Here is a 15231-nt window from a genome sequence, read left to right as displayed (position 1 = left end):
GGCTCTCACTACAGCCAGTGCCAGATTGTTTAGATGTTCAGCCTTCAAAACTGTGAGCTAAATAAATCTTTTCTTTTCTGTATAACTTACTCTGCCTCAGATATTTTATTATGGCAAAAGAAAACAGACCAATATGGGGCAGGGGAAATCTGCTTTACTTGGTCTATCAACTAAAATGATAAACTCAATTAAAATTATTAGACACTTACAGACACATATACCCAAGATGATGTTTGATCAAAAATCTAGGCACCAATAGCCCACCAATTTTTATACATAAAATTAGCCATCACAATATCCTATTAAAATACTAAATATTTATATTTTATACACATACATCCAGTATTTCAATTCCTCCCTAGATTGTATGACTTTCTATATTATGCTCCATAAACTCTTGAGAGAAGAAATGTGAGCTTATTTGTTTTTAATATAATGAAGAATGGAATTATTTCCTCCCAATATTAAGAGTTATAAATAAAATATAGATTTTAAACAGTTCTACAAAAGTAAATGTATATGATAATGAAGACATGCTTTTTATAAATTGGAGATATCTAATAAAGAATGCAAGAAGTTCTGGTTTTAATTTTTCTTCAGGTACTCATCATAGGAGGAAAATTGGTGTATGAATATGACCACCCTCAGTTTTAACATGCCATGTATTGTAAATTTTTCTTTGGCTGTGATGTGAGTGTCCTATCCCTGCCACCCTCTATGGAATGACTTCAAGTGAAAAACAACATTTTTTCCCCTATGGCACAATCTGTCTTAGCCAATACTTCTTCCGCCCCATCCACCTCTCAATACCTGCCATCTGGCCTTCTTCACATTCTCTCTCAGTCCTCCAGAAGCACCCTGCCCTCCATATGACACTTGAGTAGGCATGTGTTAAGGCGTTATTCACAACAGTTAAGGACGAACTGACTTCACTTCCACAACATGGAGGTCTCTCAGCCAGGTAGCTCTGAGGAGGGATGATTGCCACAGACCACTCTTTATTTAAGTCCTACTTTGTCCATCAAGGAAAAAATACAAAAACAAAACAAAACAAGAAAAAAACAGAAACACCTTATTAAAATGTCCAGGACTGGAAAACACCAAGGAATCTCAAGTTGGGAAAAGACTGTAGAAATGGATCAGGAAATTCAGTTTAACTCTAAGAGTACTGTGACAACCCATGCCTGGATTTAAAAGAGAAAAAAAAAAAAAACCCACACACAGATAACAGAAATATCTGGGCCTGGAAGACCCTCAACTCCCCAGATATTGCCTGAAAACTTGACGCCATTGCTACCTCAGAGCTCCACTCATTACTACCCCCAGAATGGGTGCCACAGCCTCTGACCCAACTCCTTTAGCTCTCTCAAAGTTAGTTTGGGGCACAGCTGTTCATACTGGTGTGTCTATGGGGAGCCAAGGGCTGGAGACCTTTGCCACCATCTTGCTCCCCCACCTGGCTTTCTTCAGGGATCCTTCCTAACCCCCAGATTCTTCAGCAGCAAGTTAAGGGCCACCACAGTGCTTATCTGCCAGGGCCAGGAAATGCTAGCAGATAATTTTGTCAAAGACCAGGCAAAGGGTTTCCTATGAAAAGATTATTCCTCTTATCACTTTAAAGAAGTACATTTTTAAAAGTGAACATTTCAGGTATTTAAAGGTAAACTAATAAAAACAGTGTGACTTTGAATATGGTAGAAAACACATTCCATTCAACTTATTCAACTGTAAATTGATGGGGAAAAAATACTCACTTAACCAAGAGGGTGCTGAGAAGATGTGGTAGAATGTATTGATTAAAACAATCTCCGGTGCCTTGTTTTACATCGATAATTTAAACTTTCATTCTCATGTTAATAGATTCAATTCATGGGCTTTACAAACAGAAAATCTGATTTTTTTGACTAGCTCCTGAATTTATTAACTGTGTGCTAGAACTTGGTACTTATCTAAAGGCTTAATGTTTTCATTTTTAATGATAGTTAGTTATAGTACTTTAATTTTTTTAGTTGTCAATTGACCTTTATTTAATTAATTTACTTATAAGTGGTGCTAAGGATCAAATCCAGGGCCTGATACATGCCAGGCAAGTGTTCTACCACTGAGCCAGAACTCCAGCCCTACTTATAGCACTTTTGAAGATGGTAAGAACTCATTAAGGGAAGATATCATTGTTATTATCATGGTGGTTGTCAGCATCATCATCATTATCATCATCATTTAATTTCAAGGTTGATGTAATTCCAAATATTTTATTTGGACTCCAAGAATTCTTTCACTCTGGATGGTGGCAGATGGTAACACATTGGTGTTTACACAGTGCAAAATCCTTTCTCGATTTTTTGTTATCATTTAAAAACTCAGTGAATATCTTTTACAACTGCAATTTGTTAAAAGACCCTGGGTTTAATCCTGGTGCCACACCCTGACCCCTGGCTAAGAAAGAGAGTTTAACATTTCATTTGGAGGCCAGTTTTGTTCAGAAACTACAAAGGTTAATGATGACAAAAATGTTTCTGAATACTCATAAAATTCAATTAAACACAAACCAAAGGAAGCAATATCTACATATGAAACATGGAGTGAAATGAAAGCCATCACACTCCTAGAGACACATAAAGGAGAATGTAGGTCTATATAGTTGGTTTTTCCAACCTGAACTACAGAAAGAAGGAAACCGATAATGAGACTAGAATGGCCTGCTCTGTAGCTTCATCAGAGCAGTTTTAATGTCCTTGTTCCTCAGGCTGTAGATGAAGGGGTTCAGCATGGGGGTGACCACAGTGTACATCACGGAGAACACAGCAATCTTTCTAGGAGAGTCTGATACAGCTGAAGCAAGGTACACTCCAATGGCAGTTCCATAAAATAAGCCAACAACTGCCAGGTGAGACCCACAGGTGGAGAAGGCTTTGTACTTCCCACCTGAGGATGGGATCCTCAGAATGGAGGAAACAATTTTATAATAAGAGAAAAAGATCCCTAAGACAGGAAGAACGCCATAGATGGCACCAACAGTATACATGACGATATTTTTGGTAAAGGTATCAAAACAGATAAGACTAAGGATCTGAGAAGGTTGACAGAAGAAATTAGCAATTTCCACATCTTTGAAGTAGGTGAAGTATAAAGCAATCAAATTGTGGAGCTGGGATTCCAAAAGGCTAAGCAAAAGAGACACCAGAACTAAAAAGCCACAGAGGCGAGGATTCATGATGACTTGGTAATGCAGGGGGTGACAGATGGCCACAAAGCGGTCATAGGCCATCACAGTCAGAAGCATATCATCCATGCACCCGAAAATGAGAAAAAAAGACATCTGTGTCAGGCAGCCTACATAGGAGATGACTCTGCTCTGAGTCTGGATGCCCACAATCATCTTTGGGACCGTGGTGGAGACGAAACCGATGTCAGCCAAGGACAGGTTGGTGAGGAAGAGGTACATGGGGGTGTGGAGGCAGGAGTCAGAGCTGACAGCCAGGATGATGAGCAGGTTCCCAAGCACTGCAACCAGATACATGGACAAGAACAGTCCAAAGAGGACGGGCTGCAGGTCTGGGTCATCTGAGAGTGCTATGAGATGGAATTCTGAGGCAAGTGTTAGATTTTTCAGTTCAGTTTTGCTTGGGCACCTTTTGAAAAAGAAAAAATGTGTTGGAAAAAGGAGACCAATAAATACATGCAAGCATGAACGCAATGTTACCCAGTACATTAGCCTAGAATATTTAAACACCACGCATATGTTTGTCTTGTGGATATAAGGAAAAGTGAGATTCACAGTGGTATATTCGCATATGCAGGAAGGAGAGCTTGGTCTGGCTCAGTCCCAGGCTCCTCCTTTTCCCAGTCCTTCCTTTCTCCCCCTCAATCCCTTCCTCTACTCTCTGATACCTCTTCTATTTTCATGGAATTCCTTCCCTCCACCTTTTCTTTCTTTTTTCACTTATTTTGGTACACTAAATTTGATCATTTACATCAGAAAACATTATAATCTACTTATTTCCCCTGAGTTTTTCTGCTTCTCGTTCATTCTATTTCCCCTCCTCTGTGAATGAAGTCCTCACTCAAATTTTGTATGTGTTTCAACACTAATGTAATAGATAGCTTGAATCATTATTTGTGTTGGACTCTAATTTTGATTAATATGTTTAAGATGAATGTACATAACCAATATCATCAGACTTAGGGCACATTGCCCCATCAGTGATTCACTGATAATGAAATATTAGCACTTTTGAATTTTCTTGTTGTGTATTTGTTTATTTGTGTCAACTCTATATGTCTTCCCTCAAATATCTACTAAAGAAATCTATTCCTTGCTTTCTAAAAACGTTACGTGGCTTAGGTACACTGCTTCTTTGTTCTTCTGATCATAAACCCTTTTACATATGTTTGAGGACTTTAGCATTAGGGAAGACACAGAACCGAAGTTTGGGTATGATACTTCTAATACCACTTAGTAGATTTTCATATCAATATTTCCTGGTAAATGGATTATAATTCTCCTACATCCACTACTTGAACGCAACTCAGGTTCATTCCTTTATCAAGTCACATTGTCATTTAATTGGAAAAAATGCAACAGAAAAGTGTAGGAAATTATTTAAACACATCTGGACCATTTAGTCACATCTAAACTGGGGAAAATAATTACCTAGCTTATGTGTTATTTTTGAAATGCTTTAAAATATTTTTTTAAATCACATGAAGTAGCAGTTTTTGATCTCATTTATAATATTTACTTGTGAATATTTTGAAATACCAAGATGCCCTGGTACTGGATTAAAATAAGTTTGATTATAATATCAGCTGGTGAAGCTCTTGGTCATCCTGTCTTATACCAGGGTTGAGAATCACAGCCTTAGAATATTTGCTGGCATTCTGAAAATGTCCTATTAGTAGTATTTTCTATGACTACTAACAATAACTACTACCCATATTAAAAATAAACATTTAGTAATATGTGCTTCAAAACCAATATTTTATCAGGATTTAAATTATTACGTATGAAATGTGGTTCTTACTATCTCTGCATGATTTCATTTTCTGTATACTTGTTTCCCCAAAGAAACTGCTCCCATAAATTCAGTGGGTATATTTTTGTCAATATTTTCATGTTAGTTTTAATTTCAATATCCATTTGCACTTTTCTTTAAGACTTACCTGAAAAAAAAAAAAAACAATGTTCATTCAAGCCATCTACAACACATTATTGCCCATGAAATTTAGTAGTTTAGATCAACATGTGAAGCAAATTCCTTAACCTCAAAAGCCTTAGCTGATGCACACCATTACCCGAAGGATAACAATTAATTTGTCAATTTATTTTTATGACCAGCTTTCCAAAATCTAGTGCCTGAGTCCATATCATACAAATGAGGATTTCCACATAATATGTGGGTGGCAGACAGTTTTTTGAATTCCAATAGTTGATGTGCATTCCAGGTGTTCTATTACTCAGGAACATTTTTTGGTTAAATAAAAACTAGTCCTCATCAAACACAACTTACTGTGGTTAAGATGTACTGTTCAAAAATATTCTGGAGGTATGTCTTGTATGACCCCCTGCATAATTACTAAGATATTTCCTCTTGTTTAGGAGAGTTATTTCCAGTGGGCTCCAATAGGGAAGACAGCAGTTTTGGGATAAGAGTTAGAAAATCCACACTTTAGTTCCATATCATTAACCTTTGCCTGTGAACTCAGCCATCCTGTCTATAATGGAGGCAGCTGGGGCCAAACACTGCTGACCTGTGTGATCCACCAGGAACCTTAATTCAAAGAGCATAGTGAGTATCGGGGATTTTTCTTGGTATTTGAAGTAGCTGTGTGGGTTGTTATAAGGAAAACCTTCCAAGAGTATTCTGGGCAAATGCTTATTGTCTGTGATACTTAGCTCAATTCAATCATGGTTTCATTATTTTACATCTAAACACAAATTATGAAGTTACATAAAAATGCTGTCTTTTCATTTTGGTATAATAATAATGTTGGTGGAGCTTCTGAGTTGCAGAAGACTGTGTACATGAAATGAAACATGCTACACCAAACATAGAGATTAGAGCATCCCTTTAGGAAACTGTCAGTATCAGTTCATTATACGATTATTGCCAATCTCTTTCCCCTCATCACCTTCATAAACCATTGGAAATGTTTAGGAAAAAGTTCACAGGACCCAATTTCTACTTCCACGCATAGAACCAGTGTGCAAGGAAATCAAAACTTTGAATGAGATTTTTTGGCACCTCCCCCACTGTCAGGTACATAAACTTCAAAGTTAAAGTAGCTGATATTCTGCATAGTTTTATTTTCACATCTATCTACCCCACACTTTTATGTTGTCTTGATGATGGGGAAAGATCACTCCAGAGAGTCCTTCCTCCATCCATCCTCAACCCCCGGAACTTACTGGGTAGTGCTGAGTCTATGCTGATTCATGACAAAGAGAATCCAATGCCCCTCCTCTGCCTGGTACCCAGTGGAGGCCTCAGGCTCTGTGCTCAGGTTGATATGAATATGGTGATAGACACGAGCTTCCTGGTGCAGAAAAACCATAGAAGGATCAGACACAGGTATGAAGCCAACTCCACTGGAGCCATTGAACTGAAGAGCTGCAGACATAGGATGACTATTGACTATTATATGACCTTAGGGCTCCATGCACAGGGCTCATAATTAGTCAAATTGTTCCATGTTTTCTAAATCTCCAAGGACTTCTTAATACAAGTGAAGTAAGAAACAGAAGAGAAAATGAGCATCCAAAAATATTTTGGGCATCTTCCTAGGAGATGGATGTTTCCTAATTACATGTTTTATTTCTTTTATTATGATTCATCTACTTTCATTTAAATTATATTGTGGTAAATATGCATAACAGAAACTTACCATTTTAATCATTGCTAAATGCACAGTTAAGTGGCATTAATTACATTCATATCATTATAAGACCATAGCAATCAATCATTTCCAGAATTCTGCATTTTTTCTAAACTGAAACTTTATACTCATTTAAAAACTCTTCACTCCTCATGCCTCATGTCTCTGGTAACCACCATTTTACTGTGAAATATGATGCAGAAGAAAAGTCATAAAATTATAAAAAATAATGGTCCAAGTAGACAGAATTTACATGTTTTAAATTCATCCCTGCTGTGTTTTCTAGCTTACATTCCAAATGAATGCACCAGTCCTGAGATTAGACCGTCCTGCTGTGCAGCCTCCTCCAGGCACTTTAAATGTCCCTGTTCCTCAGGCTGTAGATGAAGGGTTTCAGCATGGGGGTGACCACTGTGTATATCATTGAGGTCACCTCAGCCTTTCTGGGAGAATATAATATAGCTAAATCAAAGTATACTCCAAGGCCTGTTGCATAAAATAAAATGATGAACAATGGAGAGTTGAAACCCTCAGTTATTTTCCCCCTCTGTTCTGATGATGGGATCATCTGAATGGAGGAAACAATTTTAGAGTAAGGGAAAAGGATTATGGACCTGGGAAGATATCCAGAGATGGCATCAGCAAAAACACACAACAGTGTTATCAGTAAAGATGTCAGAACTGGGAAGATTGAAAGTTGAGAAGGGTTATGGAAGAAATTAGAAACTTCTACATGTTAAAAGCAGGGAGATTACAATGCAGTTCATTCATGCTGCTTAAAATATGTGACCCTAAAATTAAGAAAACACAGAGGCATGAATTCATAGTAGGCTGGAAATGCAGTTGGCCATATTTGGAAAGGCCATTACAGTCAGAAGGCTATCATCCATGCCTCCAAAATGATAAAAAGAAACATCTGGAGATGGCTCTGCTGTGAGTTAGGATGTTCACCAGAATCTTTGGGACCGTGATGGAGATGAAGCTGATGTCAGCCAAGGACAGGTTGGAGAGGAAGAAGTACATGGGGGTGTGGAGGTGGGAGTCAGAGCTGACAGCCAGAATGATGAGCAGGTGCCCAAGCACTGTGACCAGGTACATGGACAGGAACAGTCCAAAGAGGAGGGGCTGCAGGTCTGGGTCCTCTGAGAGGCCCAGGAGGAGGGATTCTGAGACACCTGTTAGATTTTTTGTTTCTTCATAGTTCTAACAACTAATTCTCAGACTCTGCACTTGATGCACTAAACTTTTTCATTGCTTTCAACCATCAACATTTTAAAGCTAAGGTCCAAAATTCTAAATTACAGGTATGTCCAGTGAGCAGTTCTAAATTCTAAATTACAGTTTTGAGTAGGAATGTTCCAAAAATCCTGCCTGTAATGTCTTTTTTTTTATATTGAGTGGGGGGTATGAGGACCGCAGTGTGGTTGTCCTGGAGTAGTGGAAAGAGCAATGAGTGCTGCTCATTGCTTATCTTCTCTGTCTGTGGTCTTCGCCTGGAATCTATTTGTGTCATTCCTATAGTTGACTCAGAAGGTACCAACCACTTCTGTCCCTTTTGGTGTACCAGTAATCCCAAAAAGGAAGGACACAATGAGAAAGGGATTTTTTTTATGGAGAAAGAAGCAAGTGAAATTGCTGGTTGGGTTGTCCAGTGGGCAATATCCAGTATTCTCCTGTCAAGATGCCCTGTATCTATAATCAGACACACCAAAATGGCTTTTCTATTTTCTAGCAGACTACCTGGTATTAGCTACATAAAACTGGTGCTTCTTTCTTTCATGGATGATGATGATGATGATGATGATGATGATGATGATGATGATGATGATGATGGTGTTGAAGATTATAATATAACATAGGAGCTGAAATGTTAGATTATTCGGATGAAATGACGCAAGATACAAAGAACACATTTCTGATACTGACAATTAGGTATCCCTCAATATCTGTTCATAGTATTGTGGGTATTCTTCTCTTTGTCCTTGGCCTCATTTTCATAATCTTTTTACAGTAATTGGGAAACAGTTTATAGGAACCCATATTTTGCCATCATGGATGAGATGTCTAAGAGAAGTAGAAGTGTGAAAGGAAATGGAAACATTGAATGAGATTCTTAGGACTCCCAACATAACCAAATACCCATATTCACACAACTCATAACAGCTGAAACTTTGCATATTGGTGTCTTCCTTTCTCAATGCCTAAACTTCATGTTACTCTTCATGACTAAGACAATGGTTCTGACAGCCTTTCTCCATTCATCATCAACTGGGCACTGAATGAGTTGTGATAGTTCTCTGCTGGGCCATGAACACGAACTGTGATTCTGACATCCACCCCGTGACAAGTGCCTAATGAAGGTTCAGCCTCCATCTTAACAATTGACTTGAATATAGGGACAGACAGGAGCTTTCTGATACAGAAAACTATGGTTGAAGAGACACAGGTATAGAGTGCAGTTGACTGAAATCTTCAAACTATAAGGAAGCAGGCAAAGCTAACTTTTTACTATCATATGAGCTTGGGGGCTCAGGAATTCACAATCTGTCAAATTGAGCCACAATATTGAAATGTATAAAGGACTTTCTCATAATAGTGGAGGAGAGAAATGAACATCTACAGTAGGTTTTTGGCTCTTCCTACACTCAAGAGTATACTTGTGTGTACTTTCCACTGTTTATTTTGTGTAGATTTTAAAAATGATTAGAGCATAATAATTACACAGAGTAGTTGAATTCATTTTGACAAAAACATTCATGCATGGAATCTGTTTGCTCCATTTCAGTTCACGTCCTAGCCTTTTCCCTCCCCTCTTCTCCCCTCCCCCATTATCCTTCCTCTATTTTACTGATTTTCCTTTCACTCATGTTGAAGTGCAGAGTTGGGTGGCATTAATTGCATCCACTCTTTCATGCAAACATCACCATCAACAATCTCCAGACATTTTTCATCTTCCCAAACTGAAACTTTGTACCCATTTAAAAAAAAACACTTCCCAATCCCCTTTCTCCTAGCCCAGGAAAACACCATTCTACTAAGAAACATGATGAAGAAATAAAATCATCAAACTACAAAAATAATGTTATCACAAGGAGGCATAATTTACTTGCAAATTTAGATGTTTAGCATTGCTGCTTTTTCCAATGCATGTTCCAAATGAAACCTGCATGCCTGAAATTACACTGTCCTGCTGTGCAGCCTCCGCAGAGCATTATTAATGTCCCTGTTCCTCAGGCTGTAGATAAAAGGATTCAGCATAGGAACAACCACAGCATACATCAGTGAGAACACAGCAATCTTTCTGGGCGATTGTGATACAGTAGAAGCAAGGTACACTCCAACCGCTGTTCCATAAAATAAACAAACAACTGCCAGGTGAGACCCACAGGTGGAGAAGGCTTTGTACTTCCCACTTGATGATGGGAATCTAAGAACAGAGGAAACAATTTTGTAGTATGAGTAAAATATGCCTGAGAGAGGAAGGAATCCTGAGATGGCACCAACAAAATACATGATTGCATTTTTGGTAAAGGTATCAGAACAAGAAAGATTCAGTACTTGAGAAGCCTCACAAAAGAAATTAGAAATTTCCACATCTTTAAAGTAGGCAAAGTGTAAGACAATCAAATTGTGGAGCTGGGATTCCAAAAGGCTAAACAAAACAGACACCAAAACTAAAAAGCCACAGAGACGAGGGTTCATGATGACTGAGTATTGCAGGGGGTGACAGATGGCCACAAACCGGTCATAGGCCATCACAGTCAGAAGCATGTCATCCATACATCCAAAAATGATAAAAATAGACATCTGTGTCAGGCAGCCCACATAGGAAATGGCTCTGCTGTGAGTTTGGATGTTCATGAGCATCTTTGGGACCGTAGTGGAGGTGAAGCCGATGTCAGCCAAGGACAGGTTGGAGAGGAAGAAGTACATGGGGGTGTGGAGGCGAGAGTCAGAGCTAAAGGCCAGGATGATGAGCAGGTTCCCGAGCATCCCAACCAGGTACATAGACAGAAGCAGTCCAAAGAGGATGGGCTGCCGGTCTGGGTCCTCTGAGAGTGCCAGGAGATGGAATTCTGTTACAGATGTTAGGTTTTTCAGTTTAATTTTGCTTGGGCACCTTTTGAAAAAAAAAAGAGTATTGGACAAAGAAAATAGATAAGCAGAGACACCAAGTATTCAAACGATAATACAAATTCCTTTAGCTTAGAATATTTAAAATACTAGATAAGGGCTAGGATGTCATTATCTGAACACTCAGCTAAAGCTGATAGTTCATATCAGAAAGCAGTCATGTAGCCAACGACCACGAACACAGCATTTGTGGGCACTGCATCGATGAATGACGACACTGCACCAATATGCTAAGAAGCACTTTCAAAATTTTTATTTTATGCAGGTTGATTTGTATCAACCCCACACAATTATAGTAACATGTCTAGCAAAGAAAGTCAGTTCTTCTATTTCCCCTCCCCTGCTGTGGCCTGGGAATATTAATTCATTGCCTTTCCTGTAATGTCTCATAGATACAGTTGAAGACTACAACATTGGGGAAGAACTTGAAACTCAAGTTTGATTCCAGCCCTTTTAAAAAATGTCATTTAATAGATTTTCACATCAATATTTTCTGGTGCCTGGATTCCAGTTCTCTTATCGGAGCTACTTGAATACAATTCAGTGTTCTTATGTTTTCAGATCATACAGATTTAACTTGGAAAATAAATGGAAAAAAAATCTTGAAATAACATAAGCATACCTGGGCCATCATTTCCTCATTTGTAGAATGGGAACATCATTACTTTTCTTATAAGTGCTATTTTAAAAATACTTAAGGTGTTTTAAAATACCAAATACTAGTGGTCCTCAGTCTGATTTGTGATACAACTGGCCTATAAATATTTAAAAATATTAGGATCCCTGGCATTGGTTTAAAGACAATTTGAAATTAGTGTGATCCTTTTTTTTACACTGATTTTGAGAACCACTGCCTATAACATTTTCTGACATTTAGAAATTGCCATCAATATTCTTCATTCTTATCATCAATAATAAGCATTACCTATGTTAGAATCTTAAACATTTAGCAATATGTGCTTTAGAACTAATATCTTATAGGGAATTGAATTACCTCTTATGAAATTTGTACTTGGTTATCTCTGCATAATTCTATTTTCCTGCATACCTGCCACCCAAAAGAAAGTGCTATCAGGATTAAGTGTGGTCTTATTTTTATGTCAACATACAATGTCCATACAGATTTGTGTTTCCATAGGCAGTTCTCTTCAGCGTTCACCTCAACAGTACCTGAATCTTATCTAGGTAGTGTACAACACTACATCCGTGGTCCCTCAAATGTACAATATACAACTATATGTTCACTTAAGTCTCTCTGAAGTATGTTTTTACTGATGCTACTGCATTACCTAAAGGAGAAACATAATTTAATAAGTGAATTGGGACATCTTTTCAAAATCCTGTGTCTCATGCAAATAAGAAATTCTACATAATACGTGGGCATGAATTGGTAACTTGAATTTCAGTAATTGATACATGTTGTATTTTACTATTAATAACCTATGTTAGTTGTCTCAATAAAAATGAGACCTAATTGATACAACCTATTACAGTTAAATGTGTGCTGTCAGAAATATTGCTTATGTGTATCTAGTGATAGCCCTTTCATGATTATTGGCTAAGAAATTTCATCTTGTATAGGTAGTAATATTTCCATTTGACTCCAGCAGAGGGGACAGTGACCTGGGATAGGAGTAAGGAAAGCAATATTTAGTTTCCTATTATATACAGAATGGGTACAAATCTCCCCATCTCTCAGAGCACAGATTGATTATTGAAAACAGGTACCAAAACACCCATGTATAAATCTTGTAAGGGAAATTTGGGACCTAATTAATATTTTGTCATTGTATTATTCTTTTCTAATAAAATTTTTCATTTTAATGGAAATAGCAGGTTTATTGATGAAGACAATTGTCAAAAGTCAGTGACTCCAAAGTGTGAATCAGCTCAGACATAAAGATTATTTGTCCATTTCTCTTTCTCCTTTTTTTAAATACCCACAAATATCCCCACAATTACATTTGAAACACTGAATAATGTAGATGCTGGTAAATAACAATTTAAAGTTCATGTGTTCAAGATACAGGCACAAAGAAGAGCTATCGTTCTTGGTTTTCTCTCAGAGTTATTTCGTGTGTTTTATTCTGTTGGATATTCCTGAAAGGAAAGACAGTGCAGACAGGAAATCACCAGGAGTGTTGATAAAATATTGTGACTGATTTTTGTGAATCAAGGAAGAGTCTAGTAAATGGTTAACATAGTTTTATCTTGCTTTTGATGATTTCTTTGTGGAAAACTGCAGAATTAGGAATGAAAGGGAACTGGCATACCTCTCCAAACAACATGGCTTATATTTGTACGAGGACAAAATGACATGTCCTGTTTCAGAAACAGGGAAATAGTCACTATAAACAACAGCATATTATAGTTGAATGATATGCAGATTAACTCTATCATTAAAAAAGTAACAATATCTAAATTGTACATTCTTATTTGCACATTTATCAAATAACAATCATCCAAGGCACACCCATATCTGTTTAATCATTCTTCAGTGTGACCATGCTGAGTTTCAGAGATGATAAGTACCTGCCCTGTTCTGCATTGGAGGATCCAATACAAGGGGAAGTGACAGATTCAAACATTAATTGTCAGGCTCTGGGTCTGATACATGGAACTTTTCATTGTTTCCCAGACATTGTAAAATTTCAAGCAGATATCCAGAGATCTAAACCATAGGAGTCCCTGTGGTATATTTTTAAACTCTGTTCAATTTCCTGAGTAGGAAGAAAATCAACTGTAAACTCTATGACAACTTTTGGGATTACAAGATGGCAGAAAGATTTGGACAGCTGCAAGGATATCTCAGAGAGGAGCAAGAGAAAAATCTGTGCTGCTTGATCATGTGCTGTTCTTTCTGTGATCTTTGCCTGTGATCCTGACCTGTCCTTCCCATACTTGATGGAACAGGGTGGATGTCCCCTACTGCTATCCTCTGTGACTCATCAGGAACCCCCAAATGTAAACCCCACAGAGAACAAGGGGTGTCTTCTTGAAGTGACAGGATAGAGGAAGATCCTCTTAGGTTTTCAAGAGGACAATCCTCCCAGAAGATCCTAGCATTAATGCCCTGGTCTGTGTTCAGACAGACCAATCCAAACCCTCTCCCTTCTTTTCTAACAATCTGAGAGTCATTACCTCAAAATGCTGTATCCTGGTGCTGTATGTAACTAAAAAGAATAAATTTTAAAATGCTGTCATTCATCTTTCTGTGGAAATAGTGTGTGTACTTATGGTTTGGGTCCAACTATGCAGCTGACATGAAATGGAAAGAGCTGACCAAACTTAGCTCAGACCCTAACACTCAGCAAACCCTCCAGAATGGCACGTGGCATTTTTCAGAGCCATTCTTCTTACAACCTTCCCCTTTGTAATCATGCTGGATACATAGGTCACAGCACAGAGGGCCCCACTGATGGTGGGAAGACCACAGCCAGAGTTACAAGTGTGAGAGGAAAGCAGGTCTGTGGATGAGGAGTCTGGGCTCCAACACAAGTTCGAACATCCTTCCATCTGTCTGCACAAACTCACTCTGAGACCTAAAGAAGGGGAAACAGCATTTCCAAAAGGCTCTCCTCCATCCACCATTACCCTCAGCACTTACTGGTTTAAGCTACTTCTCTGCTCAGTCATGACTAAGGAAGGAGGATTCAATAGAGCTGGCCTCTTGTGCCCAGTGACGAAGGCTCTGTCTCTGTCTTCAGGCTTGATATGAGCACAGTGTCACATATGAGATTCCTGATCCCAAAAAACCATGGGAGGAGGAGACACAGGTATGGAGCACATTCAGCTGGAGCCACCAATTTGAGGACTGGAGGTGCAGGTGATTATTTATCATAGCATAACAATGGAGCTTCAATGCACAGAGGTCATAATTAGCAAAATTTGTCCATGTTGCCCAATCTCTAAGGGCTTCTTTATATTAGTGGAGAAAATGTAAAAGAAGAAGAGAAGGAGGAGGAGGAGAAGGAAGGGGAGGGGGATGAAGAAGAAGAAATGAATGCCCACCAAAATTGTTATCTTATACTTTCTGTTCAAAAGGAAGTTCTATGGGCTATTTGTTGGATTTTAGTTTTTATTCATTTTTTTATGGTGCTGGGGATGGAACCCAGGGCCTTGTGCATGTGAGGCAGGCACTCTATCCACTAAGCTATATCCTCAGTCCTATTCGTTTTTTAAAAAGCCATCTGTATTTTATTTTTGTTGTTTATTGTGGAA

General features: G+C 38.2%; 2 protein-coding genes across 2 annotated transcripts; both read right to left on the bottom strand.

Moving 5' to 3' along the window:
• Positions 1 to 2689: 2689 nt before the first annotated feature.
• LOC114107666 (olfactory receptor 7E24-like) lies at positions 2690 to 3712 on the bottom strand. The gene has a single exon (XM_071602273.1). The coding sequence runs from the start codon at positions 3710 to 3712 to the stop codon at positions 2690 to 2692; it is 1023 nt and encodes a 340-aa protein (XP_071458374.1).
• A 6341-nt stretch (positions 3713 to 10053) lies between these two features.
• LOC139702084 (olfactory receptor 7E178-like) lies at positions 10054 to 11052 on the bottom strand (the record flags this gene model as incomplete). The annotated part of the gene is made up of 1 exon (XM_071602222.1): positions 10054 to 11052. A coding segment is annotated over one exon (999 nt), but the record flags the coding sequence as incomplete, so codon positions are not given.
• Positions 11053 to 15231: the final 4179 nt, after the last annotated feature.

This window comes from Marmota flaviventris, chromosome 1 (assembly GCF_047511675.1).
Source record: "Marmota flaviventris isolate mMarFla1 chromosome 1, mMarFla1.hap1, whole genome shotgun sequence".
NCBI lineage: Eukaryota > Metazoa > Chordata > Mammalia > Rodentia > Sciuridae > Marmota > Marmota flaviventris.
The sequence above is the reverse complement of the archived record's forward strand: the minus strand, read 5'-3'. Positions and strand labels throughout refer to the sequence as shown.

Coding starts and splice junctions, on each gene's coding strand:
- LOC114107666 (XM_071602273.1), bottom strand. CDS start 3,712: ATGTACTGGGTAACATTGCGTTCATGCTTGCATGTATTTATTGGTCTC.